Source organism: Alternaria metachromatica (assembly GCF_023757995.1).
Source record: "Alternaria metachromatica strain BMP 0045 chromosome Unknown scaffold_24, whole genome shotgun sequence".
NCBI classification, from domain to species: Eukaryota; Fungi; Ascomycota; class Dothideomycetes; order Pleosporales; family Pleosporaceae; genus Alternaria; species Alternaria metachromatica.
In genome coordinates this window covers 353,022-375,478 of record NW_026055515.1, presented here as the reverse complement: position 1 = coordinate 375,478, position 22,457 = coordinate 353,022, and the positions used below count along the sequence as shown (strand labels likewise).

General features: G+C 41.8%; 6 protein-coding genes across 6 annotated transcripts; 3 read left to right on the top strand and 3 right to left on the bottom strand.

Moving 5' to 3' along the window:
• Positions 1 to 7,184: 7,184 nt before the first annotated feature.
• On the bottom strand, positions 7,185 to 7,577 carry J4E83_008463 (uncharacterized protein; the record flags this gene model as incomplete). The annotated part of the gene is made up of 1 exon (XM_049335360.1): positions 7,185 to 7,577. One exon carries the CDS (start codon positions 7,575 to 7,577, stop codon positions 7,185 to 7,187), a length of 393 nt encoding a protein of 130 aa, XP_049185626.1.
• A 1,891-nt stretch (positions 7,578 to 9,468) lies between these two features.
• J4E83_008462 (uncharacterized protein) lies at positions 9,469 to 10,321 on the top strand (the record flags this gene model as incomplete). Its single annotated transcript, XM_049335359.1, has 2 exons — positions 9,469 to 9,678; positions 9,701 to 10,321. 2 exons carry the CDS (start codon positions 9,469 to 9,471, stop codon positions 10,319 to 10,321), a joined length of 831 nt encoding a protein of 276 aa, XP_049185625.1.
• Positions 10,322 to 13,452: 3,131 nt separating this feature from the next.
• J4E83_008461 (uncharacterized protein) lies at positions 13,453 to 15,115 on the bottom strand (the record flags this gene model as incomplete). The annotated part of the gene is made up of 2 exons (XM_049335358.1): positions 13,453 to 14,982; positions 15,035 to 15,115. 2 exons carry the CDS (start codon positions 15,113 to 15,115, stop codon positions 13,453 to 13,455), a joined length of 1,611 nt encoding a protein of 536 aa, XP_049185624.1.
• A 1,615-nt stretch (positions 15,116 to 16,730) lies between these two features.
• On the bottom strand, positions 16,731 to 18,092 carry J4E83_008460 (uncharacterized protein; the record flags this gene model as incomplete). Its single annotated transcript, XM_049335357.1, has 1 exon — positions 16,731 to 18,092. One exon carries the CDS (start codon positions 18,090 to 18,092, stop codon positions 16,731 to 16,733), a length of 1,362 nt encoding a protein of 453 aa, XP_049185623.1.
• A 1,190-nt stretch (positions 18,093 to 19,282) lies between these two features.
• J4E83_008459 (uncharacterized protein) lies at positions 19,283 to 20,545 on the top strand (the record flags this gene model as incomplete). The annotated part of the gene is made up of 3 exons (XM_049335356.1): positions 19,283 to 19,570; positions 19,692 to 20,333; positions 20,387 to 20,545. 3 exons carry the CDS (start codon positions 19,283 to 19,285, stop codon positions 20,543 to 20,545), a joined length of 1,089 nt encoding a protein of 362 aa, XP_049185622.1.
• A 1,204-nt stretch (positions 20,546 to 21,749) lies between these two features.
• On the top strand, positions 21,750 to 22,365 carry J4E83_008458 (uncharacterized protein; the record flags this gene model as incomplete). The annotated part of the gene is made up of 3 exons (XM_049335355.1): positions 21,750 to 22,103; positions 22,157 to 22,273; positions 22,324 to 22,365. 3 exons carry the CDS (start codon positions 21,750 to 21,752, stop codon positions 22,363 to 22,365), a joined length of 513 nt encoding a protein of 170 aa, XP_049185621.1.
• Positions 22,366 to 22,457: the final 92 nt, after the last annotated feature.

Sequence of the window (22,457 nt, the reverse complement as noted above, 5' to 3'; positions counted from 1 at the left end):
TATATAAGCTACTCTACTTCTCTTTATAGTAGCGCTTTTAAATTTTTTACTTATCTTAAGTAGAGAGTTCTATTAGTAGAACGTCTAGTAGTCTAAATCTAGTAATTATAGTCTATAATTAGAAATATAAAATAGACTTCTACTTATACTTTACGTTAAGTTTATAAAAATAAGACTTAGGTAGTAAGCTTAACTACTTCTTACTTAACTTAGTAGAAGTAGAGAGTTAACTTATAATAGCGTTAAAGATTATATTAGCTTTCTTTTTTCTAGTAGTAATTAATATCTTCTAGAGAATAACGCTAAATACCTTACTAAAATTATTAAAGCTTAACGTATTCTTTCTAAGAGCTATAGTAAATAATTAATTATATTACTACTAGTAGGCTTACTTAAAGTTAAACTTCTTAACTATAGTAAGAAAGTTAGTAATTATAAAAGGTTCTTTAACCTCTAAGAGCTTAAAGATCTTTACTTTCTAGTAAAGTATTAACTAGTTATTAAACTACTTTTTAGTAGTTTCTTTTTAAGTTTTTTTAAGATAAGTATAATACTTTACGTAAACTATATATTATGTAGTCTAATCTATAAAAGTAAGTATAGTTTTAAAAGTCTTTATAAGAAACTAGACTATTCTTTTATTATTACTTATAGTTATAAGTAATAAGTAATTAGGCGTAATAGTGCGTATAATCTAAGTCTTAATATTATTAATCTTCTTACTCTTTCTTAACTACTACTTAGACTTATAGTTCTAGTAGACTATAAGCGTAGTACTATTCTTAGTTTTATAATTATAATCTTATAAAAGAGTATTATACTTATAGGTAGCTTTATTATATTTATTCTTTTAATCTTTAGTTAGCTCTATAAAGAAAGAAGCTAGAGCTATAAGCTCTAGAACTAGAAGGTTAGAAAACTTAGGTTTCTAAGTATTTATATATTTAATATCTAGAAGATTAGAATTAATCTCTTTCTAGATACTCTTCTTATTATAGTATTACTTAAGAAGCGTAAACTAGGTATTCTAGTTAGATTACTTCTTAAGAAGTATACCTATAGCTATAATAGCTATATTATAATTACTTATATCTATAAAGTTAGAGTATAGAATTAATATAGAGATATAGAGAATAATAAAGAAGTAGGTAGTAATTAAGTAATTATGTAGAAGAAGTTTTAATTATAGAATATTTAGAGAGAGTAGAGTAGAATTAAGATTAACTAATCTTATCTTCTAGTAAGCTTTAATGCGTAGTAGAAATTAGTTCTATAATTAAGTAGCTAGGCTTATAACTATTAGAGCTAGAGATAATTAATAATTAGAGATAATTAAGTATATGTAATTAATCTACTACTTAAGAAAGTTAAAATAAAATCTCTAGCTATATACCTAAGAGCTAAGTAATTACGTGTCTATAATTAAGTAATTACAACTACTCTCTAACTTTAATAAAAGACTATTCTAATTAGCTAATATATTTAGATTAATAGAGAGCTATAGCTCTACTAGTTTAGAACGTAGCTAGAAGGTACTACGTAAGTAAAAATAATATTACACCTTATATAGTTAAGATACTCTAGCCTATACTTATTACTAGTAGCTTTTTTATTATACTATACTACTAACTATAAGTACTTATATTCTTTACTATATATTCTACTATTACCTAATATAGCTTTAAGTAATTATAATATATAGTTTTCTAAATAGCTACTATTCTTTTTCTCTTTAGATATAATAATTACCTTAGAATTATCTAATACTTTTAATTCTTAGTTACTACTAATTCTAGAAGAGAACTAGAATTTTAGTTAGAATAAATATATATTTAACCTACTAGATCTATATAAAAGCTTTAAATAAACCTTAACTACTACTATTAAGTATACTAATAATAATAATATACTACTCTAAGTATATAAGAAGCTTATTAAATTATAAAATAAAGTCTAATAGCTATATTATAATATCTTAGAACTATATAATATATACTATAAATGTTTAGATAGTATAGAGGTAACTATTACTATAGCCTAACGCTATATTAATAGTTTAGTATCTTAGTTAATAGAAGTTTATAAAAAGTATTTAAAATTACTAAATATAGTAGAGAAGTAGAAAAGGCTAGTTATAGATAGAAGCGTATAATATACTAAGAAGAACTATATCTATAAATTATAATTTTCTTATATTATTCTTATAACTACCTACTATACATTCTCTATTACTATGTAAACTTTAGAGTTATTATAAAAGAGTATAAGATCTATATCTTACTAACTATCTAAATACTAAGAATAAACTCTATAACTATATAATAAAGAATAGACTATATATAGTTAAATATAGACTATATAGCTATAGTAATCTATCTATCTAAGAATAAACATAAGATCTCTACTACTATATTAGTATTTTATTATATTCTATTAAAAGAAATTAAACGTAGTATAAGTAATAAACGTTAGTAGTAACTTACTCTATAATTCTATTATTACTTATCTACTATATACTTTATTATATTACTTTCTTTTATATATAATATCTTAGTTAAACTAATTATATTTCTTTTACTCTACTTACCTCTATAACTTTAATAATATTATCTATAAACGTTAAATAAGAGCTAGTACTAGTACGTAAAGTACTATATTAGAGCGCTAGTTTAAAATAGAAGAAGATTAATAGATAATTTAGATAGAATAAACTTTAAAGTACTTAGATCTACTATTTAACTATAAGTCTTTGTAAATAAATCTTATATCTAAAAGTTAAGTTTTATTTTACCTCTATATAGTCTATAATTATATATTATTTAGTATTTCTTATATTTATCTCTAGGTACTATCTTTTAGAAAGCTTAGTTTATAAAAAAGTAGTTTCTTTTCTTTTTCTAGTAATTTTACACTAATATACACTTATACCTTTATAGTCTATAAGCTAATAATCTACTCTACTAAACCTAGAGTCTAGTAGCTAAAGCCTTACTAACTATATTATTAATTATAGAAATCTACTAATTCTATACTAATCTAATTAGTTAAACTATAGGTAAATAGATATATTCTAGTTAATATAGTAGACTCTAAACTTAATAACCTTATAGTAATAACTATATATAGCATAAAGACTAGAGCTATTAATATAGTCTAGGCTAGTACTATCTTCTATAGTAAAGAAGGCTACTAGATACTCTTATAGAATTCTCTTAATTAGCGCATATATATCTAGACTATAACTATAGATAGAACCTAAGTATACTACTAGCGTTTTCTTTACTATAGGCTTCTAGTAAAGTTTAAAGAAAAAAGAGGTAGTAAAAAGTATTTATATAATACTAGTAAAGTTATAACTCTAAAGAAAAGTTATAGCTAAGTCTTCTAGTTCTAGTATTTTACTAATATTATTAAGATTAGGCTTTCTATCTAGCGCTATATTAATATAGATATATTTATACTATTTATCTCTAGAAACTTAGTTTAAGTAATTATTCTAGCTACTCTAAGTATTTAATATAGTATTTAAAAGCTAGAATAAGCGTAGAAAAAAGTAGTTACGAAGACCTAGTCTTCTAGAGATAGTCTATAGTAATTCTAAATCTTAAGTAAATTCTATACCTATTAAAATAGCTAAGTTAGAAGTAGTGTTCTAAATAGCCTTTAATTTCTACTTAGTAGAGTTAATAGAGTTATTATACTTTTCTATACTACTATTCTATAGAAATTCTAAACTTTAGATAAACTTTACTAAAAAGTATAATAAAGTAGTAGATATTACTCTAGTACTAGTAGAGATAAGTTTAAAACCTAGAAAAAAAGATATAGAACTTACGCGTTATAGATAAGAAGCTTATTATTTATATAAGAAGCTTAATAGTATTTATAACCTATAGTTAGTTAGTCTTCTATCTAAAGATAGAATATAAGTTTTTACTTTATCTACTTCTAGCTCTATTATAATTAGAGAGAATATAAAGTCTTATATTTAATATAGTTATTATAGTAACTATAAATTTTAGTTCTAATATACTTATAATAGATTCTTTAAAACTAAAAAAAGTAGTATCTAATCTAAATACTTCTTTTATATATACTTCTATTTTAGTAGCTTTATATAAGCTATCTATAAGTAGAGAAGCTAGAAAGCTATATATCTTTGTAAATACGCAATTTTCTAAGAATTAGTAAGAAAGAAAAACTTAATTTACTAGCTACTTAAAGATAGTAATATACTTATCTATATCTTAGTATAAAAGAAATATAAGTATAATAAAGCTACTTATATCTTATAGTAAGTGTCTAGTTATTTATAGATTTTAAAAAGTATATATTCTATACCTATACTTATATCTAAACTTAAGTTAAACTTATTATAGATAGAATATAGAAGCTTTTAATACTAATTAAGTGTATATAGTATTTGTAGTGTAAATATTCTCTAGATACTACCTCTATTAAGAATAAGTAATTAGCTTTCTACTATTAGTAGCTTAAGATAAATAGTAATCTTACTCTTAAATTAATATAAAATACACTAGAAGATCTAGTAGAAATATTCTATCTACTACCTTTTTAATCTAAATTTACTAGTGTAGAAATTATAAAGCGTGTATCTATAGCGTAAGCTATATTTAGGCTTATAGAAAAGATAGTAAAGATATAGCTAAGAGCTATAGATTATATTCTAGTTAATAGTAATATTCTAAAGATTTTTCTTATATAGTTAAACTACTATAAGTATATCTCTCTCTAGATCTAAATAAAACTAGCTAAAGATAGCCTTTAACTATATATATAAAGCTACTAGAAAGAGTTTTTATTTAGAAGATAGTAAAGAAAAGGCTTTAAAGTAGTAAGATTAGTATAGTAAGTTAAAGACTACTAATAGTTTAAAGTCTACTAGTTACTATTAAAAGATAAAAGCTTATATATAGAATACTTATAATATATATCTAGTAGAAAACTATCTAATATAATTACAAACGCTATATACTCTAAAGTAGCTTTCTTACTTATATAATTAGTAGCGTATAGCTCTAAAAAGTTCTATAGATAAAGCTAGAGATAGTCTTCTATTTAATTACACTAGTGTATAGTAAGAATAAAGTTAAAAGATTAGAAGACGTATTTTATAATATAGTATAATACTACCTTAAAGAAAAGGTTAAGATAGTATACTAAATAGAGTATTTTAGACCTACTTCTACTTTTTCTTACTATCTCTATACTAGAAAGTATAGTTTTCTTTAAGATAGAAAATCTTAAAGAAGATAGAATCTTATAATTATTTATTAGTAATAGTATAGGTTAAATATAGCTAAAAATTAATAGATCTAGACTAACTTTATATATATAGATACTACTACTAATAAGAATTACCTAGAGCTTCTAACTTTATAATAGGCTACTATAATACGCAAATCTTTATAGTAATTAAACGCCTTTCTTATAACTAGTAAAATTATCTAGAAAGATATAAATAATATTAATAAATAGTAGTAGTAATCTACTAACTATAGTTTCTATAGATAATTTAGTTTCGCTTATAGATAACTATTCTAATAGCTACCTAACTTTATAATATAAGCTTCTAGTATTCTTTTATAGTAGCTTCTATAGGCTATAAGTATTATTAATATCTAGACTTATAACTAGTAGTAAATATTTATTATTTAATATTAAATTATCTACCTATACTTATATAATACTATATAATCTTAAGTAGCTATACTCTAGTAATAGTGTTTATTATATAGCTTTACTCTTATACTTACTAATTAGTAAGATAGTAGAAGAGAACTAGGTATAAAGCTTATAAAGATTAGTAGTAACCTACTATAGACTACTTCTATACACTAAGAACTAATTAGTTTCTATCTAGAAACTATATAGCTAGTCTAGATTAGTGCGTAGTAGTATAGGTATCTAAGATAAATAGAGAAAAACTACTTATATATACAAACTTATTACTATCTCTATAAGTACTTTATAAAATAAGTATATTTCTATAAAGATTATTTTTAAGGTAGTACTAGGTATAACACTATATTTATTTATAAGCTAAACTCTTACTATATTCTAAAGACTTATATAAGTATAAGTAGTAAGTTTAAAAAGTATTAATACTATCTTAGAACTATCTAAATAAGAGTACTAAATCTATACTATAGTATATTAAATACAGAACCTAACAATTGCATTAGTTACTGCATCTTAGATTTAGAATATAACTTATCTACTTTAGTTAATTCTTCTATATACTATAACTATTTAACTAGAGTAGGTATCTCTTCTAACGTATTATATACTATAGAACTTTCTCTAAAACTTAGTCTTCTAAGTACTATTAAGTTACTATACCTTTACAGAAAATTTTAGTTAGAGACTACAAAGTAAGATAAATTGCAAAGTTAGAATAATTAGTAGCTTGTTAATCTCTATAGTTTAGGTAAGAGCTCTATCTTTGTATCTAAAGTCGGCTGCTAAACAGCACACGGACCTACCTACGAATACGCTGGTTTAGATTTGTTAATTCTACAGGCGACATGCGTCTCTGTGTAATAGGGAGAAGTTCCTTTACATTTAATTTTACGAACGCGAGATACTATTTTCCTCTCCTTCGCCCTGCCAAGATGATGACACGCTGCACTCCCCTGATTCAGTCCGCCGAATCGAAGGCGGCGGTGAGCCCCAGACCCCGTCGCACGCAAAGCCGCACAACCCACAATGACCAAACTTGAACTCGAGCAACTGCACTGGGACGTTCGGCAACGCGCGGATCATCAGGAAAGAAGCGTGTTAATGGCGGGTGTTGTTACACTGGAGCCCACGGTGCTCGGAGGGCAGTATGTCCCATACGGACTTTCAACAGCGACAGCGCAGTGGTCGAAAATATCCACTTCGTTCTCGCGTCTAAGCAGTCTCAAGATCTGTTGATCCTAAAGCAGGAACGTAGTCACCCTAAGACGATGCAATGCGAGGCTGGCAGATACAGGCTTCCATGACTCATGTTGACAAGAAGTAGAATGGGTGACTACATAACTGCTGTGTTGAACAGAGACGCTCTCATAAAATTAGCCAGAGGTCCTCCATGCCACATGGATACGTGGTCTCTAAGCTCTTTTACATTTCACCACGCCCTTCGAAAGATCTCCGATACAATACTTAGCGTCGCCTGAGAGCTAAGCAGTGAGCTTCACTGCTCTCTTCTTCTTCGGCGATCCATTCCCGGCGTCGCATGAGTTCCTGTTCGTGTGGCCAGGATTGCAATACCAATGCCAGTTGTCATCCTCATAATTGATCGTTCCGTAATCGTCCCAGAATCCGCCAAGCTGGTTGGTATGTTGGTACGGAAGCTGATCGCAGTGACCACCAGCAATGATTGCAGTGCCACCTACGGTGTTGCTGGCTTTGGAGAGGGCTTCTGCTTCAGTATTGCCCTTACCGACTTGGCAATACGGGGAACTAAATATCGCAGTGCCGACAGCTGAGCCGTAATCCATGTTTACGGCAGCTAGCCAGAGGGCTTGGGTACCAGTCGTGGCGTAGATGGCTAGGAGGAGTGATTTGACCATGTTGGGTATGCTAGGATAGGTATCAGTACATATTGATCCCAGGCTGTCCTTTTGACTCACTTGAACAAGGCACTCGGATATGCGACAGCGATGGAGGGTAGTGGAACAACCGTATCGAATGTTGAGGACTTTGATAAGCTTGGGGACAGAGACTTAGTGGGCTTATATATGCTTTTGCATCGCCTTCTAACAGTTGTCTTACAGATATACGAGATCCCGGCAAAGGACCGATTGCATCCTGCTTCTTACGCCTCGCGTCTGATGATGCTCCATCGTAATGTTTGGTCCGATCAACTGCTCAAGCACCAGAGCAGCTCTTGTTCTCTGCCACATCAATGGGCGTCAAGCGGCCCGGTGTCACTGCCTGCATACGTTGCCTGTACACAGCCTCGTGCTGAGTTCGTTGACCGCCACTATTATACTATGACATCGCACTGTTATACCATGGCCCAAAGCGTGCAACTTAGACATGACGCGTCAGTCATGAGCCTAAGTACGTCCGTGCAGCTGTCATGGACTGGCCTGTCAGATATTAGAGCAGCTTATCCGACTGTATCCCTAAAATAGGCTGATATGATAACATTGCCTCTTGCACGACCATGACTGCCCCGGTTTTGCGGACGCTGATGTCGCAGCGGTCTTTCATCATCATGTCATTATGTGAACAAGTGGAAGCACGTAGCTTTCTTAATTCCATTGCAATTCGACCTTCTCACTTCGATTGAATTCATGAAAGTGCCATAGACGACAGCCGCTAAAGAGATGAAGAGTTTTATCTGTCACCGCCCTCGTATTTTCAATATTCACTATACACTGATACTTGCTTGAAAGGGCAGCACACTGTGTCGGTCCGGCGTACTCATATCTAGTTCATAGATCTAATGAACCCTAAGGGTTACCGCTTTTCATGTCACACCGATCATCTGCGCTAGATCCAAGAGGCGAGTTTGGTTTTGATCACCTCAGACTTTCAGGCAGATAATGCGTTCGTGTGTATTCGCATGTTTCTACCAAGAAACATTAGAGGCTTCTGATGCTAAGCTTTTCGGTGTCCTTCGCAGATATTCATGAGCTCAGCGACATCTCCATAGCATGCAGCCGTCTTTCTTCGCACGTAGATTGTGGCTGTAGTAGCAAGCTCCTCATGTTTCATCAGGAATGAAGTCACCCAATCGAAGTTGCTCGTATTCTCGAACTCGGGTCTTGTTGATCACGATCTCGGAGCGTCCGACTACTAACGTCCGGTTCGGCCCGATTTGGACAAGTGAAGGTTTGATCTACTGCAAGAAGCCGCGTGAGGCACGCTTCAACCCACAATTTTGCAGCCATGCCTCGGCACATGTGTATACGTAATGTGTTGGCAAGAAAATTATGGAAGATCGTTTATTCCTTGTGGTGATCTAACAGAAGGTTGAACCATGTACGGCATGCACTTCTAGCGCATGAATTCGGTGTCGGGGCTTCAAATAGCCCCGGCTAGGCCCAGGAAGGAAAACAGATGCGTCTCGATTGTTTGATCGTCATTGCCGCTGTATGTTTGGATGCCACTGTAGGCAAATACACAGGACGCCTAGTCTAACATCCGTTCTATCGATTTCCCGCTAGCACGGACTCTTCATTCCGTTATGAATCGAGTTAGGCTGCAGTTGCAGGACTACTATGCAGTGACCTCCGATGTTCAAGCTTCAGCTTAAGCCTCGTGTAGCTTAGTGCACCTCATATGCTCAGTTAGTGCCTACATCGATCGAGCACCAGGAGAAGGTACAGAGTATCGAGGTCACTGCGGGAATAGTCACGTCGACGTCTGCGTTGTATAAAGACAGGCTGGAGCGCTGCAGACAGAATCATCAACATTCACAAGCTTCAACAAACAGTTCCAAGCGAATCCAACATGCCATCACCTGCTTATCCCATCGCTCTTGCGGCTCTCATTGGGTCCGCGCTCGCAGACATCCACAATGTCAATCTTCCCTCGAACTTCTTCGATGGTCCACAGAGCGGTATTGGATCATGGTACCGTGCCTCTGCCGGCCAAGACTCGACAAACGGCAAGAGTTGGTGTGCGTACACGTACTATAACAGCGATCCTGTCTTTGCTGTGGTAGGTAACAACCCTTTTCAAGATCTCTGGAATTGTCACTAACGAGAACGATGCTCAGTCCCTAAAAGCGATGGGCGGCAAGACCTACAATTCGGACCCAGCGGGTTGGAAGGCAGCAACGCAAAAGTACTGTGGTCTCGAGGCGACTGTTAAGGATCCCAAAACTGGCAAGCAAATGCTTATGTACATTGGCGACGCATTTGATGATAAATATGTCCTTGTAAGTAATCTCCTCGAGTACTATTTCGCAAGATCACTTAGTAACACGGTTCATCAGTCGCCGGGGTCTATCGACATCATGATCGACGCCTTCTCGAACATCCACGGGAACCCCAACGGTAACAAGAACGACGTCATCAAGGGTGTGGAGTGGCAGCTTACAGGACGCGTCAACACGAAGTATGCTGCGGATGGCGCCGTATGGCCAACAAAAGCTGGAGCAGCACCAACGACTCCTGCTCCTACAAAGATGCAGACTTCTGCTTCACCAAAACCGTCTGCCTCTCCACCTGGTGGTGGCGAAGGTGCGAAGTGCAGTGACTCGACGAACTGTAATTCTGGCATGACATGCTTAGCACCTGATGGTGTCTGCAGCACAGCCGCTTGTAATTGGGGGTTAGATCCTCCTTCCTTTGGCTTTTGAGACTTACTAACCAAAATTTTCAGATGTACCGGATGGACCTGTAGTGCTTCGTCGCCGTGCCAGAAACCAAACACGTGTGTAAACGGCGCCTGCGCAGCTCCGACCACCGGCGCCGTAGGTGCGAAATGCAGTAATACGACAGATTGCAACTCTGGCTTGACATGTTTGAGCCCCGATGGCGTTTGCAGCAGCGCGCAGTGCAACTGGGGGTGAGCGATCTTTACGTGTGCGACGAGTCGTGGAAAACTAACTTGGATCTACAGATGCACTGGATGGACCTGTGATGCCTCGACGCCATGTCAGAAGCCGAACACTTGCGTAAGCGGCAGCTGCGCCGCAGCTTGAACGATGCTCATAACGTGATCTGGCCCACCTGGACGAACTTCGTACGATCAGGGCTGCTATATGGAGGTACCCTGCATGAATGGACATGGTCCTTTTGGAATATTGCAGAGATGGGAAGACATGGTAGAGTTGAAATAGTGGTACGTCTGGCCATTGTTTGCGGGTTGCTATTCCATTGAGAGATGCATTGAGGACATACGAATACTTAGATACATATGGAATACTACTGCCATATCTCGTTCACGACAACATGCATAGACACTCACCGCATCTTAAGCATCACGATATAAATACACATCAAATTTACCTTGAAAGGGTCTCGACTTTAGAATGTCCGAATGGGGAAGGTCGGAGATGCAGGTCCGTCTACACGACCAATTAGGTGTAGCGAGCTTCAGGAACCGAGGACGGGGAGACCCACTCACGGCCCGTTCACGAAAGGATTTTTGTAAGGCGTACCGTTTATCTGGGGCATGCTCGTATAGCTCCCTGGTGCCTAGAGGTGTTTTTCCGTGCAGCTGTAGAAATAAGACAGTTCGCCCCGTGCGCATTTTAACACACCTCAGTCACAACAACCTAAATCAATTGACTATGCGTTTCTCCTTCCTCGCGCTTGCGCTCGCCGGCTCGGCCGCCGTGACAGTCGCAGAGAGCGAATACGACCGCCCCGATCTTGCGGACACATACTGGGACGTGAGCATTTCTACACAGTCCGGTCGCCCAGGCTACAGCATCCGCGACTTCAACGCTACTTTCCATTCATCAATCACCAATGTCATTGAGGGAAAGTGTCACTACAGCTTCGTGCCACAAGGAACCAGTGCGCCTGCCGAGACGGATGTGTGTAGCACGGGATTGAAGTATGAATGGGACTGTAAGTCATCTTGATTATTCTATCTGCCGGACATCCACGTCTGCGAAGCTCAGTGCAAGAGGCTAATTTTGGTGCGATAGACACGAACGTTACGTTCCTGGAGCAAACGCTCGTTATGGGTAACGACAATTTTTGGATTTACGGACTGTCAAACAAGATAGAGACAACTCGCAGGAGCGATGGCATGAGCAGCACGACCAAGGGTAATGGCAAGGTGGATATCAGCCATTATTGTATCAAACCCGGATCGGGGACCTACAGTGGATGTGGATACGCTAACGGCTGCGTATCCACGAAATGCAACAACGAGAAGACAGGTGCTGCTTAGGCACAGGCTAAACAACCTAAGTTAGCAAAGAAAGTATTGTTTCTGTAGAAGTAGTTTTTCGTCGTAGAGCATAAAAGATTTAATATAGACTAACCTCTAAGCGACTACATAGAATTCTACTACGTTTTAAAATTAGCGTAGGTTCTATACCTCTATTCTTGCCTCTCTTTTCTCTTCTTACTATAACACTCTCTACTCTATTTTTGCCTCTTCTACCTTCTCTACTATCTTTCTACTACCTTACTACGTGCTATAAAGCTCTCTACGCTCTCTTCTATAATATTAATACCTATTATCTATCTCTAAGTTTATTAGGTTTATAACTTTTGCTATTAAATTCTATTAAATATAGTCTATGTATCTATAAATTTTAGTACTAGCCTTATAGCTTAAGCTAACTCTAGAAGCTTACTTAATAGCTTAAGCTAACTCTAACTAATATAAGATAATAGGCTATATACAATCTACACTTAATTAGATATTATATTAGAGTTTACTAACTAAGAAGAAAAATCTAGAAAGTATAATCTTATAATAGAGTTAGCTAGTAGAGAAGATAGATATATATAATTAGTGTATTTACTATATATTACTAATAGTCTAGAGTTAGACTAAGATAAGAATATAGCTTAAGAAGTATATAATAGGCGTAATTATATAAGAATTTTAGTAGTTATAGAGCTACTTACTTAGTAGCTTAGCGCTATCTAATTAGCTATCTAGACTAGCGCTATAATAGTACTTCTCTTTTTAGATAGAGCTCTAATAATATAATTAATAACACTAATATATAATAGCTTTAAAATAGTAAATTTAGTAAGTAAATTTTTTTTTTATATTTAATCTAGTTTAACTTTAAAAGTTTTAACTTTACTTTAGCTATATTAAAGTAGTTATTACTTACTTTACTATTAAGCTTACTTATAGCTTATATAGTACTTAAAATAATACTAATACTTTTTAGTATATATAGGTAATAGCCCCGCACTAAAACCGCGCTAGCTCTTCCCGCAGACTCTGCATATCTCGCGCAAACCTATTTATCACCCGCACTTTTACGACGTTACATCAAAATCTAAGCACGCATTTGCATCTAGACAGCATGGCGTTTAGATTTACGCCCTTCATTTAATCTACTTGCCCATATGCAGCTTCTGCCACGCGTGCCCCGAGTTCGGTGGCATCGCCATGGGTCAAGCCCCTTTCCTACACCCACACGATGCCCGGCGTTGAGGCCACACTACCGGGGGTAAGCACTTGTTACACGCCCGTCACATCTTTGGCACCATGACAAGAACACCCTGGGCTCTGGACTACTACAGGCTGTTATCATTTTCCACATTGGCCTGCAGCCGAATGGTTCCTTCACGGCGGCATGCTGTATGTGGGTATGAGCCATGTATGCTCTTTAGAGTACCTGTACTTTCATGTCGGGCTGTGTCAAATCACTGGCTGATACACGCCTTGATGATCGGGAACTCGGCTGACATTGGACTGCAGATGATGCATGTGGCAAACGAATGATATTGTGCGCTATCATCAATCCGAAAACTGAAGCGAAATAGTGGTAATAGTACTACCACGCTAGGGCGAAACGTCTGAACCCGTTGAGTCCTCCATGAAGGTCTCCACATTGCTCTCCCAGACAGTGGATCCGATCTGCTCCACGACCTCGATCAGCTCTTCCACCTTCTGGATGCCAGTTCCCCTGCTGACAACTGGTCGCAAGAACGCGCCACGGGTATCTCCGCCAGCGTAATCCACCATGAACCCCCGATGCACGAGCTGCGCCGCTATTTGCTTCGTAACTTCCTCATTGCGACCAGCATCCTCGCTCAACCGTCCTCCTTCTGCATAGTAGAAGCACACTTGGCAGCAAGGTGGCGGGTTTGGGCTAATCAAAACGAGATTTGGATGATCTTCCACGAGCCTTGCAAGATATGCAGCGGTACTGAAGACTGCGTCAACCTGCTTGGCATAGCCCTCGTAGCCATGATACATCCAACTCAGGTACATCTTCAATGCATCGCCACGACGTCCGCACTGCATGGTGAGATCAGCCAAGTCAAACACTTCCTCCGAGCTATCAGCACTGTGGAAAAGATAGCTCGCGGGTAATGTGTTGCTGGTGTGGAATTGACGTATATCCGCGCTGAGCACGAAGGAACAAGTTGCGGGTACGCCCATCATCTTGTGTGGATTGATGGTGATGGAGTTGGCCAGATGACTTCCGTCAAGTTTGTACTTGTGCTTTGCACTGAAAACAGCGGGCCCACCCAGAGAGGCATCAACATGGAGCCACATGCCGAAGTCCTTGCAGATAGCATGGAGTGGGCGAAGATTGTCGTAAGCGCCGAAAACGGTTGTTCCGGCAGTGGCGTTCAAGAAGAAGGGTGTGAATCCTTCAGAGATGGCATTCTCAATACAGGACCGAAGCGCCGCCGGATCCATGCTACGAGTCGTTGGATCGGCAGGGACCGCAAACACCGACGACATGCCGAGACCAAGCATCAACCCAGCCTTTTCGATGCTGTAATGACCATTGGCTGAAGTGAAAGCGGCCAGTCGAAGCCCACCAGCACTGTTGCCCAGCTGCTTCGTCTCGGGGAACAGAGTATGACGTGCTACTAGCATAGCAGTTGCATTGGAGCCTGATCCTCCTGAGGTGGTTACGCCGCCTGCGAAAGCCCCATTCAGTCCGAACAGGTTCGCGAGAGCGCGTGCGGTGAACTTCTCAATGACGGCTAGTGCAGGCGACACCTGAAAGGTGTGGACCTGGGTGTTGAGAGAGGCCAACACTAGTTCAGCTGCTAGACCTGGTGCGTCGGTGGAGCCGTAGAGCTTGCTCATGAAACCTGCATCCCAGGTGTTCACAGAGTAGCGAAGGACTTTCTCGACTTCCTCCAAGAAGCCCTCCTCAAGAAGCCCAGCAGTGGGAAAGCTCAATGCCATAAGCCTTTGCAGCTCCCTCGGGTCATGCTGCTCGACCAATGCCTTGCGCAACCCCTTCTTGTTCACTCCGTTGGAGTGACCATTCGGAAGGTCATTGGGAGACTTGTGGTTGTCTGCTGAGTGGATGAAAGGGATGATCAGATCTTGGACTTGGCCCAGCAACTACGGATGTCAGTGAAATCTCCCCTACACAGGTGCAGATCGGCATCCTAACCTTCTCGACCTCTTCAGAACGCGAGGTCAAAATATGGGCATCTGCGGTAGGGTCGGTGACGTGGGTAATGGCAGGACTCATGATGAAGTATTGCTGTGTCGAGCTTTTGAGTCGCCGAAGGTTGAAGAGACCTCCCTTTTAAGTCTTTTCGAAAACATTCCCCGGCTACTATGAAGCTCCTCTCGATGCATAGAACGGACATGATCGTCAGCACAATGCGGTAGGTGCTGATGATACTCCTCGCCTATGCAAAGATGGCGTTCAATCAGTTGAACGTACGCTACGCTTCACTGTCAAGCGATCTGACAGCTCGGAACTAACCATCCCGGTGAGACTGCGGTTCACGGTCGAAAGTAGTTGTGCGACGGTGATCGTACTTGCATGTGGCTAGGAGAAGCGTGATCATTGGTAACATGCACATTGCTCTCGAAACGCATCTTCCTGAAAGCCAAGCTATGGCGTCTGTGCAAGCTTCATGCGGTGCGGCCCGGGGTCAGCGGAAGCCGTGCAGAGATGTCGCAAGCACGTCAAGCAAGCTAAGCAGTTCGTGTTTCGCATGCCTTTGCCCTGATCAAGCTAGTATTTGACCAGAAGAAGAATGGTCGCGAAATGGCTGGCCAAGCCAGCTTGCTCGTTGCTGTTTCTAACTTCGCCCCGCATGCTGCATGTCAGAACTTTCCAAGGATTACGCGACCGACACAAAGGAACTCTAGACTCGTGGCCAGAAGTTCATGTAACACAGTAAGGCCCACCACTAGCGTCGCGTCCTTGTCTTACTTCCCTTCTCGCCATATGCAACTACATTGGTACCAGATGGGGTATCGTCGACTGTCTGCGCGCCAGGCTAGGTTGCAGCAATCAGACCAGTCATCTGGGACGAAGCTCCGGTCCGAACCTCCATTGCATGAGCAGGTACTACGACAACGCATGTAGTACAACGCGATGTCTCAGCCACCACTATCAACAGTCTGCTTTCGCGTACGCGTACGTCCACCAACGCTTGTCAGAGCCCCATTGTTGAGCCTGATCGATATTTCGCGGGAAGCGCACATCTCCATCGTTCAGAGTTACGACAGAACTCCAGAAGCTTACATTGAGTCAAGCGCTCAAAGTCAGTCTGATATGGGAAACCTCGGATCATTCATCGTCGTTTACGCTTGCCTTGGAAGCCTCTAAATGGCATTCATCGAAGCCTCGGTTCGCGCTTTAGGCCGCACCTGCATATCTCATGGCGGGTTGACGCTTCAGCATATGCATGGCCTAATTCGATTTACAGCATTACCACCTCACGGAGGTCGCTCCTAGATTGGACCCGAGAAACATTTAGGCTAGACCAGCGGGTGGTCTTTGTGCAAAACCTTCCGCATGGGACGCCTAAAGCTAAGGTAGCAGTCATTTCATCTCGCATAATGCTAACAACAAGACAGTACTCTTGAGTACCAAGGTATTCCATGCGGCAGCTACGGAGCCATCGCTCAGAACGGATAATGATCAGAGTCAACCAAGACGCGTCACTACCACCATGGATCACGAGCAAATGAGGACCGTTTGCATTGTGGTAGTGAAAGAATGTATAGGTCAGTCTACTAAATTCAAAAGAACCAGGGTAACTGCATGCCCGGGCTTGATTCATCTCCACAATCTAGACCGAAGAGGCATACCTCAGCGATCTTTCTACGAGCTTCAATGCGCACTCTCAATTCCCGATGTCTTCCTGGCCACCCTGGAAAAGCTTGACGAGCTCACGCAGCTGCTGCATGGGCATATGGCACAGCCAATCACCATCAATATGCCCCTTGAGCATATTGACGCACAACGCCCGGTATCGGTCATGAACGACATTCTCAGGCACCGTCTGGCCAACACCCGTACGCGGCGTGGTCAGAACCTTTTCTCGGCCATGCATGAGCCGGAAGTTGTCCCAGACGTACAGGTCTCCCGGCTTCAACACAATCTTGAGTTGGTGGCTTGGACGCCTCATGATCTCCTCAAACTTCTGATGCGCGAGCCGATGGGCTTTGTAGTCGGCATACGGGCTGCACAGGTAGCCAGTCAAGTTCGGATGCCAGCGCACGCGCTTCACGCGATCTGGATAGCCTGGGTGCATGGTGACAGCCGTGTCAGTGGTGGCTTGATACAGCGGCTCGCCGTAGAATTTGGACACACGCCCGAACGCTACGGGAGCGTTGCATAGGTGGCGATAAGACTCTGGGTCCTCGCTGCGCAGCGTCTCGAGCGCTTGAAGGGACGAGATCCACGTGTTCTCACTGGTACCTTCGAGGCCGTAGAATCCCTGGACTTGGATGGGGTTGTCGTAGAAGGCATGGTCAGTGTGCGGCAGAAGAATTTGGGTGGTGTCGTAATTGGGTAGTCCAATCTTGCGATTGGCATCGCCGGAGTGGCTCGATACGTTGAAAGTCTGATCGGCACCGCGAATTGGGTGGACGAAGACAGCACCAAAAAGACGTTTGAGGACTTGGGTGTTGATGTTTTTCTTGTGGCTGTGCTCTTCTTCCATGTTCGGAGCGGGAAGATCCACGATCTTCACAATACCGGGCGCGGAGGAGCCCAGAATTCGGTCGATGATGGAAAGAATGGTTTCCTCAAGATCCTTGGGCTCGAGCTCTCCAGCGAACAGTTTCGAGTAGGATACCTCTGGGATATGCAGACTGTCAACTGTCCAACCTTTGACTTCGGCTTGGGCTGGCGAAGCGGTAAGGTCGTCGGCTGGAGCAGCTACCAGAGGCGCCATGACACGAAGCCAAGGAAGCGGGATCTGAGTATTGACTCCATCCTTCCAGCTGATGTCAAGCGTTTCCTTGAGACCATAGCTTGAAGTGCGAACCTTCTCGACTTGGGCGAGTTGGAGCGGCTGCTGGCACATTGCTGTCTCGGCATTCCGGGCTGCACCGTTGTCGAAACGAGCATCACGGAGCCACTGAGAGTGGAAGGTGAAGCTCCCATCTGGAAAGTCGATAGTGACTTTGTTGCCATTGGTGCATTTCTTACACATGGTGGCCCTCGTGACAGAGGACTCCAATGTGTCGATTGAACCCATGGTTGGAGGAAGTGAATGATGGGTGATGGTTAGATCAAAATTATGTTATGATTGAAGACTGAAGTCGGTGAAGCTTCTTGATCATGGATGGAGAAGCACATCTGATGGACTCCTGTTTAAATGAGTTCAATGGCGCAGTATGGAATCACTGATCAACCTCCCCACTGATTGAAAGTAGTGGCCTAATCTAGCGATGATAGCGATGCAGGTGAGATTCTCCGCACTTGTCGTGAGGTTTGACGCCAGAGACGCTTGTGTAACGTGAACCCACCGGTTGTGGTGAAACCTTGGAAGACGGAACGCCAAAATGTCGACCTAGTACCGCCATAAGCACTTGAATCCGGGCCTTGCATGTCAGCATTACGGCTGGCTTGCATTGCACCAAATATCTCAAAGGACTATAGCTGCTGCATGAGCGACTCGGCCGCCCCGTAGAATCTGGTGTAACCGCCGAGTCAACCAAACAGTGGCCAACGTGCACCTCGTGATGCTGGCGTGCTTGCCAGGATTAGCATAAATTAATTGATCTCGCATACAGGAAGATGAACCATGGTCGGGCGTATCCGCAGTAATCTAGCGTGCGGCTGCCGCATGCATCTTTCGTACATCCATGGATTCGTTCCCCATGGGGACGTCGGTTGGGAGAAGGTACGTAGCGCCTTTCGGTGGCATCGAGCATGATGAGCAGATCGGTTACACGATTATCGACTCCTCATCAGCACTCGACGCGTATGCATCTCCTTTGGTTTGACATGGCACCGGGTGATACTGTGGATCGTCGATACCATGCATCATCAGCGTCTCGCGCAATCATCACCCAAACTGCCTCATCATGCCTACATGCTATTGGAAGCATGAGATTGAGGCGCTTCCACCCTTTATTTCGGTAACACATGCATGCCGAATTCGCACTGCCTAGCTCTAGCATACGTCGAGACTGCTTCACTGGTGCAGAATGACGTGGAAGTGAGACACATGAGCTTCATACGGCTTGCAACGATCCGGTTTGGAATACGCTGGCGCAGATTGTACTGGTATTGACTTACTATTGACGTCACCGTCATGTCTGAGCTTTCATATAACATGAATGATCCATAGGAAAACATAAGGTGTATCTGTGTATCAGAAACAAGCTTTGACGTACTTCATTCAATCTCCACTTCTACACTCCATTCACATCTCCAATCAACATGGCCAACACTCAAGTTCTGACCTCATCGGCTGAGCCAACAGCTCAGGGCGTCATCAAAACATGGGCAAACAAGCCTGATCCTGGCCTCATCAAGACCATCGACTTCAGTGACTTCTTGTCGGGAGACGAGAAGCGTGTGAAGTTCTGCCTCAGCGAGCTTCATGAGGCCTGTGTTGAGCATGGGTTCTTCCAGATCATCAACCACCCGGTATCTCTCGAGACTCAGAAGGCCATTTTGAAGGCTTCTGCCGACTTCTTCGCACTTCCACGAGAGGAGAAGGGTAAAGTAGCCGCCACAAGTAGCTCTTAAGATATCTTGCTAACTTATTACTAGTATGTAGCCTTCTTGCTATGCTTTGCTAACGCAGTTCTAAGACATCTTATTATTCGTGCTAACAGCTTGATAGGCAAAGCTAGATCAGCGCCAGAACGATCACAACCGGGGCTACCAGACTCTTCTTTCGCAAAAGTACAAGGAAGAAGATACGGCGCCAGATCTCAAGGAGGGCTACTACGTTGGTCCTGAGCTATCTTGGGACCACCCGCAAGTTGTGGCTGGGAAGTTCGCCCACGGGCCGAACTACTGGCCCGAAAGCCTGGGACAAGGTTTCCAGGATGTCTGCATGGACTACCTTGAGCAACTCAACTTCCTCAGTGTTGAAGTGCTGCGAGCTGTCTCCATGTCGGTAGACGGCAATGTCGAAGAGACCAATGAGTTCATCAAGCACTTCACTGAAGGGCCCATCACCTACTTCAAGATGAACCATTACCCGAAGCCACCCCGGATGGACGACATCGGCCAGAAGGGCCACGGCGAGCACAAAGACTTCGGCTTTGTCACTCTCCTCCTGCAAGACGGCAACCCCGGTCTCGAAGTCTGGGACGCGCCGTCTGAGTCCTGGATCGACGTGCCGCCTACGGAAGGCGCCTTTGTTGTCAACCTTGGCAATCTGCTCGAACGCTGGACCAACCGCAAGTACCTTTCGAACGTACATCGGGTACTCAACTTCTCTGGTACTGACCGCCACTCTATTGCGCACTTGTACCACGTAAGTTCAACTACCAAGATTCAGGAAGTGAGGCAGCCGCTAACGATTCGTAGGGCAACCCTGACTACATGATTGAGGCTAAGAAGTCGTGCTACGACCCCGCCGTAGGTCCAGAATTTGGGCCCATCAGGATTGAGGACTTCGTCAGGGGTAAGTACGATGAAGTGTACGCAAGAGCGGGTGTCATTCCAACGGATCATAAGGCGCATTAGGCGGAGAAGTGTTCAGTGGCTGAGCGGGTCGTTTCCTTGTCTTTCTTTGTTTACTCTCACTCGCTAAGATTGCTTCGGCCCACCAGGAAGTCATGTTTTCCTTGGCTTTTCTTTGCATGTAGACGGCAAAGGTAGCATACCAATAAACATGTGTTTACGTCAAAGAAGTTGTCTTATCACACCACATCATGCACTATCAAGCCCTCTGCCATTAAATCCGTATCATCAATAAACACGTATGTCGGGATACATCTAGAACTAGTTGTGGGGTGAAATTGGACCTTGAAAGCTACATCAGCTTGGGCAGCGAGTAAACCCCGACTGTTTCCATTGTGTATACTCCAAAACGAGAACCACTTTTAGTTTATGACGCTACTGGCCTCAAACTTGGGTCGAAGAATGTGGGGATGAACGCCCGGGTACGGACAGAAACCGGTGATTGCATGCTAAACCTGTATGTCCTGCCATGTCTTTTTGACGCCCCTGACGCCTATCTGTAAGACAATCTGTTTCCCCGCATGACGAACTTCGCAATTAGCCTGCAGCTCATCGAGGATTCTGGTTCGATCGACTGCAGGACATGTAAGCTTCCAACTTTCACTCAATGTATCAGACCCATGCTGATCGCTTGGTGTGACCCCTACACGTACCCATGTATCACGACCTGCATAGCTTGGCTCATCATGAACGGCCGAGTATCTCGTAATGGAGACTTCGACGGTTTCGGCTGCAATTCCGTCAGCCGAGCGTGCGTTTAGGCGGTCCGTTATTGGTCTTGTGCATTTGTATGCGTACACCGCGGCATGGAGGTTCGTATCACCACAGCTTGTAGTGTCAGCTCTAGCATCGATCGCAGCCGATGCCTGCGATCTCCGTGAAGGTAAAGCATCATATCAGTGCGCTGAGTAGTTGGTATGATGTCACGTCGAGGGGATTCTTGACGTGCAACATCCTGGACATCGCTCATCTTCAGTAGGATCGAGGTTTTCGTAACGGCGATCTTGATGAACGAACTTTGCATGCTAATGTGTGTGCCAATGTTCACTCAATAGCATTTTTATGATGTCATTGACCAGAGCATCCGTGCTATGAGATTGTCACCCTCAATGACACTCCTGGACGACGTATAAGAAAGCGAAACAGCATCTTATCAATCTCTTCCTACGGCTTGAGTATCTTCAAAGAGTCTTAAGTATCATCCACGATGCCGTCTTTACTTCCCCTCCTCATCACCCCAGTCACGCAAAAGGTCGCACCGATTGAGAGTCTTTTGACAAGTCTTTTGCCGAAAGTGGCCAGTGGCCCACCACCACTGTTCGAGCCGACCACCCCGGCAAAAGACGGGCCGGAGTGCATTCAGGACTGTTCATCATGTGACATCACATACCCGGAGAAGTTCAAGATCAATGAGACCGAGAATTTGTACGGTACTGTCATGCCTTGGGAGAGACATCTCCTCGTTGCGACTGGCAAAGCCAATTGGATCAGCAATTTCATGAGTGAGGAAGGCAGCATCGGAGAAGCCATAGCCAAGACACATGGACATATGGTCGAGAAGGTAAAATAAACCCCTCCACATCAAAAGCGATGATGCCTAACAAGAGCCTCTAGAAGTTCATGCTTTCCGCATCCAACATCCCCGTACCGGACTACAGCGTCAACAAGAATCCCGACGACGAACCAATCTCTTCTGTCCTCCTTCTCCCAGCTTTCGTCATCGTTGATTGCGTCACACCATCCCGGACACCAGATCTCATATCACACCTCGTCAACCGCAGCCCATGCAATACCTCGTCATTGCTTCCGCTCAACTCGCTTAGCGTGCCGCCAGAATCCGGACTGAAGATACGCTCATGCCCACACGACTACCTCATCTTACTGTGCAGTCACCGGACCCGCGATGCCCGGTGCG